This window comes from Lolium perenne, chromosome 7 (assembly GCF_019359855.2).
Source record: "Lolium perenne isolate Kyuss_39 chromosome 7, Kyuss_2.0, whole genome shotgun sequence".
In the NCBI taxonomy this organism is placed as follows: domain Eukaryota; kingdom Viridiplantae; phylum Streptophyta; class Magnoliopsida; order Poales; family Poaceae; genus Lolium; species Lolium perenne.
Genome location: NC_067250.2, coordinates 75,939,891 through 75,947,038, shown reverse-complemented (window position 1 = coordinate 75,947,038; position 7,148 = coordinate 75,939,891). Strand labels below are relative to the sequence as shown.

The 7,148-nt window shown below is 47.4% G+C and overlaps 1 protein-coding gene across 1 annotated transcript; it reads left to right on the top strand.

The window, feature by feature from the left end:
- Positions 1-413: 413 nt before the first annotated feature.
- Positions 414-4,332, top strand: LOC127317008 (formate dehydrogenase, mitochondrial). Its single transcript, XM_051347524.2, has 6 exons — positions 414-560; positions 1,162-1,333; positions 1,962-2,502; positions 2,585-2,709; positions 3,123-3,235; positions 3,984-4,332. Exons 1-6 carry the CDS (start codon positions 495-497, stop codon positions 4,095-4,097), a joined length of 1,131 nt encoding a protein of 376 aa, XP_051203484.1. The 5' UTR covers positions 414-494; the 3' UTR covers positions 4,098-4,332.
- Positions 4,333-7,148: the final 2,816 nt, after the last annotated feature.

The following is a 7,148-nucleotide window of genomic DNA, read 5'->3' as shown; positions in this document are numbered from 1 at the left end:
AAATTGGACTACTTTATTAGGGCATGGCCCACCATTCACTCTCACATAGTGCCTAGGAGCACGTGCTAGAGCTGGCTCTTGCATAAGAGCTCACTCCTCCTCTCTCCGCATCTCTTTCCTCCAGCTAAGCAACAATATATTATTTTAATGCTTATAGCCAGCTGACTAGGACTTATTGTACTTGCTCTAACTGCACACACACTGACACACGATGACACGACACCACGACAGACAGGTGGATCATCCAGCACCACCGCAGAAAAGGGCCCCACGAGTCATCGATCCGTTCACGTTTGAGCTCGGGACCAAAGCCGCGCGGCGCCGGATCCCAGGCCACGCGGGACGACGAAGGCGGGCCCACCGTGACGACGTGAAGCTTTATCTACCCGGTCCCTCCGCACTCAGCCGTCATCACTCTCATCATCTCTTCCGTGCCAGCTTGCACTTTCCGTGGAGCGCTTATCTCTCTCTCTCCTTTGCTCGGGATCCCGGCCATGGCGATGTGGAGGGCTGCCGCCAGGCAGCTCGTCGACCGGGCGCTCGGATCCAGGGCCGCGCACGTACGTCTCCCTCCTTCGTCCCTCACTTCTTTCGCTCTGTTCGCTACGAATACTGTCAACAATTTCCTCTGCGGTTCACTCGTTTATTTATTTTTATGATAATTCTTATCCAAGATGGTTAGATGGGCGAATACATTCGTCATTTCTGTATTTTAATTTTGCTGCTGGGGTGTTTGGGAAGGTTTGGAGGGGACTGGGGTTTATGCGGATTTTCTGTAATTCCTTTATAAGTTTTTTTTTGACTGAAAAGCCAATTCAGAGCTGGTTTTCATTAATAGAGGAGTGGCAAATACAACGGGTAATTCGTTTTGTGATACAGTTTGTTAGGTGTGCGCGTAGCTCTAGATCTCAAATTTGATCAAATTAGCATTAGTTATATGTTATAAAAATTATATCATTAGAAAATTTAGATATTCTCTTTTCTAATGATATAATTTTTGAATTATATAATTTAAGTTATATAGGTCAAAATAGTGACCTAGGATACGGGAAAGACTAGTAAACTTTGGGAGTACAAGTTTCTGTTGTCGAATTAATTACAGCTGGTTCATGGGAATTCTAAAGGATGCCCCTGTTTTGATATCTGTCATCTGTCCTGCAGACGTCAGCGGGCAGCAAGAAGATCGTGGGTGTCTTCTACAAGGCCGGTGAGCACGCCGACAAGAACCCCAACTTCGTCGGCTGCGTCGAGGGCGCCCTCGGCATACGCAACTGGCTCGAATCCAAGGGACATCACTACATTGTCACCGACGACAAGGAAGGGCCCAACAGCGGTCAGTAGCCAAGAACCACACCCAATAATTCTCATGTTTTCTAATTTATTTCTCTACGAGTTTCCTTGAAGTAATCAATATGCTGTTTTGTGAAGCTATTGACTATGGGTAAGATACTATAATTCCTAAAAAAATGTCAAACTTTGCAGTACCTGTATAGAACTTGGCTCTCTAGTGTTCTAGTGCACAGATATAAGGAGCCTGAATTATCTGACTTACTACTCATGATAGTTACAACTGCTCTCTTTTTTCGCTAAGGGGAGTGAAGAGTGATTTTCATCTGTCCTACGTTGAAATGTCTCTTTATTTCGATAAGCATATGTCATTTGATGAAATGATTGACAAACCATTGATGGCTTCCTTCTAGTCCATCCCTGTTTCCTAAGTACTAAAATTGAACACAAGCCACATGAACTTGCTGCAGGATCAATTCAAATGCTTATATTCCAATCTAGCATGTATTATTCAACTCTGCACATTATTTTGTGCCCTACTCTTAGTCTCTTACTAAGATGAAACAAAGACGATATGTAACTTTTTAGGTGGCTATATAGCTCTCATTTTGTCATCAGACTCTGGTCTTGTCTATAAATGCTTGCGCATAACTGTTCGCTGTTCTCATTCCCAGAGCTGGAGAAGCACATCGAAGACATGCACGTCCTGATAACCACCCCGTTCCACCCAGCCTATGTTTCTGCAGAGAGGATCAAGAAGGCAAAGAACCTTGAGCTGCTTCTCACGGCTGGGATTGGCTCGGATCATATTGATTTACCAGCTGCTGCTGCTGCGGGCTTGACTGTTGCAGAAGTCACTGGAAGTAACACCGTCTCTGTGGCAGAAGATGAGCTCATGCGCATCTTGATTCTGGTCAGGAACTTCTTGCCTGGCTATCAACAGGTCGTTCAAGGTGAATGGGATGTTGCAGGCATTGCCCATAGAGCTTATGATCTTGAGGGAAAGACTGTTGGAACTGTCGGGGCTGGTCGTATTGGCAGGCTCTTACTTCAGCGTCTGAAGCCCTTCAACTGCAATCTGCTCTACCATGACAGGCTTCAGATTAACCCAGAGCTTGAAAAGGAAATTGGGGCGAAATTTGAAGAGGACCTCGATGCTATGCTTCCAAAGTGTGATGTCATTGTGATCAACACACCTCTTACCGAGAAAACAAGGTCTCTATTCATCACATGCTTCTTCTTTCTCACTATATTCTACTGTGCAATATCTCTGATTTCTGTTTGGTACTTTCTCCAGAGGCATGTTCAATAAAGAAAAGATTGCAAAGATGAAGAAAGGTGTAATCGTCGTGAATAATGCTCGTGGAGGAATCATGGACGCCCAGGCAGTAGCTGATGCTTGTTCCAGCGGTCACATTGCTGGTAAGATTTTTTACAGTTTTAATCAATCTTTTCTTAAGCATAAGTATGCTGCAGGATGTGTATCTATTCTTGCTATTAGGGTCTATCAAACACATCATTTTATTTGAGTTTGTCATGCTTCACATTTATCAGGGGTAATATACAAAATTTGATATCTATATTCTATAGTATAACATAATCCAGTAATGTCAACTACTCAAGTGTGATACATTGTAGTTAACAATTTATTAACTCTGTAATTTGTGTTCCTTGCTATGGTAGTTGATACAAATATGCTTTCCATAAGTAGGTGCCATTATTGTTTCTTATCGAACCGTGCCCTACTGAAAGAATAGGTGAATGATGCAGTATCTCATGTTTCTATCTGAAGGAGTATTTCCTTTAACACCAAGTACCTCATTTCTATTTCTCAGGATATGGAGGCGATGTCTGGTTTCCCCAACCTGCACCGAAGGATCACCCATGGCGCTACATGCCTAATCATGCAATGACCCCTCACATCTCTGGGACTACCATTGATGCACAGGTTAGCTTTTGTGTTTGTTTTGTTCACCATAGGCCTTGATGTAGCGTACCAGCAATTGCACTACCTGATGTTCTGATACATAGTTCTTTTGTGTTTTGCCTTGTTAAAAAAAAAGAAAAACAGTCTAGTGACTAGTCAGATGTGCAAATAGTAACCGAGACAGTGGGGCCAGTATCTCAGGATATTATAATACTTTCTTTGAATCAGAATCATAGGAAGACTTCCAAATTGATTGTTAACTTCACAGAAGCATAAGATTAACTATTCGGGCTACATTAACAGCAACAATAAGCATGTGTATAAGATTAAATTTTCTTTGAATCAGAATCATAGGAAGACTTCCAAATTGATTGTTAACTTCACAGAAGCATAAGATTAATTATTCAGGCTACCTTAACACCAACAATATGCATGTGTATAAGATTAACTTTTCTTTGAATCAGAATCATAGGAAGACTTCCAAATTGATTGTCAACTTCACAGAAGCATAAGATTAACTATTCAGGCTACCTTGACAGCAACAATATGCATGTACATAAGATTAACTTTTCTTTGAATCAGAATCATAGGAAGACTTCCAAATTGATTGTTAACTTCACAGAAGCATAAGATTAACTATTCAGGCTACCTTAACAGCAACAATATGCATGTGCATCTTAGACCAGTTTGTAACGGAATATGCATGTTTATCCATTGCCACACTCTGCCGCTGACTGACCGTCTCCAATGTTGATGGCAACTCGTGCAGCTGAGGTACGCCGCGGGGGTGAAGGACATGTTGGACAGGTACTTCAAGGGCGAGGACTTCCCGGCAGAGAACTACATCGTCAAGGAAGGAGAGCTCGCCAGCCAGTACAAGTAGAGCACCAACTGTCGGCGCTGCATGGTGACCTACCTGGAGCGAGGTGCCAGAGTAGAAACCAGACCATTCTGTTGTTGTACCATTGTGCTCTACTCTGGCTGGGGTTGCCAGGGCAGAGAACGGGAATAATGTTTTTTTCTTGCGAATTAACGCAAATAATGGTTACCTGCTTGGGGTTGCAACCCCGATCGACAATCGTGGCAGTGAATAGAAAGCTTTAGGATCAGACTATCAATGTGTTTCCAGTGCTGCTGGTGTTGTGTTTTGGACGTACGTCTGGAACGTTTGGGTGTATGGGTTGAAGTTTTTTTATCTAGGGAACGGGTCGAAGTTTTTTTTTTTTTGAAAGATAGGGGTTTAGAGCAAGTCCAACAACACCTCTATAACCACCCCTATACCAAATATAGGGAGGAAAAAAGAAAAAATCTGGCTCCAACGCTCTCCTATAGCCTCCCCTAAGATCATCTCCAACCGTTGGGGCTCCCCAGGCCGAAATCCGGCGCTATTTAGCGCCGGATGGATGGAAAATTTGGCCTGGGGAGGCCCATATTCCCAGCGGCGAGCCCAGGGTCGCGTGCTGGCGCTCAACCACCGCGTAAATTGCGACGGTGCAGTCGCCGGGAAGGGAAACTGTCGCAGTGGCAACCGCGTCCATCGACGCATTGAACCGCCGTAATGGACCACGAAGTGGCCTAGGGAGCCCAAACGCCTCGTCGGGGAACCGTCGCAATGGCCTCGACACGCGAACCGTCATGGAGCACGAACTCCATGGAAGAGTAACCGCCGCTCTCTTTGTCGATAGACCACTACATATACGTTTTGCGATCTACAACCGGCCGGCGCCATTCATCTCTTCACCATCCTCTGTCAGCATGAGCAGTCTCTCTTTGCCATCGGATACCGACAACGAGGGGAAATCTCATGGATGGCGCCATTGGTGGGACCGAGCTGCAACTCCTAGCAGCGACGATTCCCCGCCGCCGGACAGCGACGATTCCCTGCCACCGGACAGCGAGGACAGAGGCTGAGGAGTAGGACGAGGAAGAGGCTGAGGAGGGGGAGGAAGAGTCTGAGGACGCGGCGGCCCGGGCGAAGGCGGACGCGGCGGACCGGGCGAAGGCGGACGTGGACGCGAAGGCGACGACGCAGCCGGCGAGCACCTTCGACGACGAGGAGGACACAAGTTTCTCCGACGCGTCGACCGACACCGCCTCTTCGGAGGAGGTGACGAGCCGGAAGCGCCACCGTGAGGACGATGAGGCGGGGCCATCAAGGAAGAAGTAGTTTTTTTTTTCTCAAAGTTTTTATATGTACTGTTTATGTTTTTCCGAAGTATTTATATGTAATTTGTTTATGTTGCACGTGCGCCTACAAATTTCTTCTATCTATTAAAATAAAAACTTCCCCCAAACGCACGCGCGCCGTATCTCGGGAAGACGATGCGAGGAGGACGATGATCGGCCTCTGTCGCCGACAAGTCGGGGCCACCAGACGATTCCCGCGCTATTGTTTCCTCCGGACTCCCCGAGCGCTCCCCGGGGGGCCGGGGTTGACATGGGCTCGCCGGATGGATGGAAGCCTCCGGGCGAAAACAACGACCCGGGGGCGCGACTGGGCCATTTTTGGCCGTCCGGATGAAAAAAAGGGCTGCCGAAGGCCTCGTCGGGAAGACGGCTGGAGATGCTCTAAATATTGGTGTCCCCAACCCAGCTCCCCTCTCTCCCGTATGTATCGTGGAGGTGTCCTCTATACATGGCCCAACTCATGTTATGTATTATTTATAAATCTTACATGTGGGTTTTATATTATTAAAATACATGTGAATATGAGAACCAACCTGAGGTTGGGTGGTTAGGAGGGTGGTTGTACCCCCAGCCCACCAGAGTTCAAACCCCAGGTTTGACATCTGTGTGTCTCATAAAGGCGGAATATTCTTTCAATGGGAGGCGACGTTCCCGTCGATAGCGAGGCGCCTGTGGCGACTTCGTCAATTTCAAGATCCAATCCGCCGGCTCGGTCTTCCGGAGGTGCTCATAGGGGTAGGGTGTGTGTGTGTGCGTTCATAGGGGTGAGTGTATGCGCGTGTATGTGAGCGCCTACGTTTGTACTGTGTTTCTCAAAAAAAAAAAAATACATGTGAATATAACATTGGGGAGGAATTATAGGGAAGCTGCAGGAAAGAAAAAAATATAGGGGAGAAATTTTTTAGGGGTGTCATGAAGACATAGGGGAGAAAATGTAGGGATTATGTTGGACTTGCTCTTAGTTACAGTAAACACGGCTGTGTATTCAACATCCGTGTGCGCCTTGAGAGTGACCGTGCCGCTTCGTCCCTGCCTAAACACGGTAAAATATTGCCAAAACAGCAGGCAACAACGCCAACAGCTTCTTAGAGCATGTTTAACAAGTTCCTTACTTTTCTGCCCCGTAAAACGCGAGTATTTCGTCCTGTAAAAAAATGCTCATAGCTAGATCATTCCGTCTAGTAGACGCCGTATTTCACCTCGTATATTTGAAAAATTTAAAACCCCGGAAAATTTGTTCATAGTTCATAGTTCATAGATAGTTGATCATACATACGGATCATACATACATACATACGGAATTGCGCGATCCTAAATGGATCGCGACTTCTAGTCGAAGAGGTCGATGATGTATGCGTCCGCCTCCGCCTCCCGCGCCTGTGCCTCCTTCACGGCAGCGATGGCCACCGCCTTCTCTTCTTCCTCCGCCCTCTTCTTGTCGGCGTCGTCCTTGAGGGACGCGGCTATCGCCTGCAAGAAGAGGGGGTCTCCCCTCCTCCTCCTCCTCCTCCTCCTCCTCCTCCTCCTCCTCCTCCTCTCCGGCGAGCGGAGCTCCTCCGCCGCTGGTGCTCCCGATGCGCGCGTCCCATGCCGCCTTCGCTCGGCGGTTCCGCTCCCACTCGGCGCGCCACTTCGCGAACTCGGGGCCGCTCATCGGCTTGAGCGGCGGATCTTCCTTGTACCAGCGCCCGCCCGCGGCGAACTCGCGGAGCGACGGCGGCACGTACAGGGCGCCGGCGTACCTGCA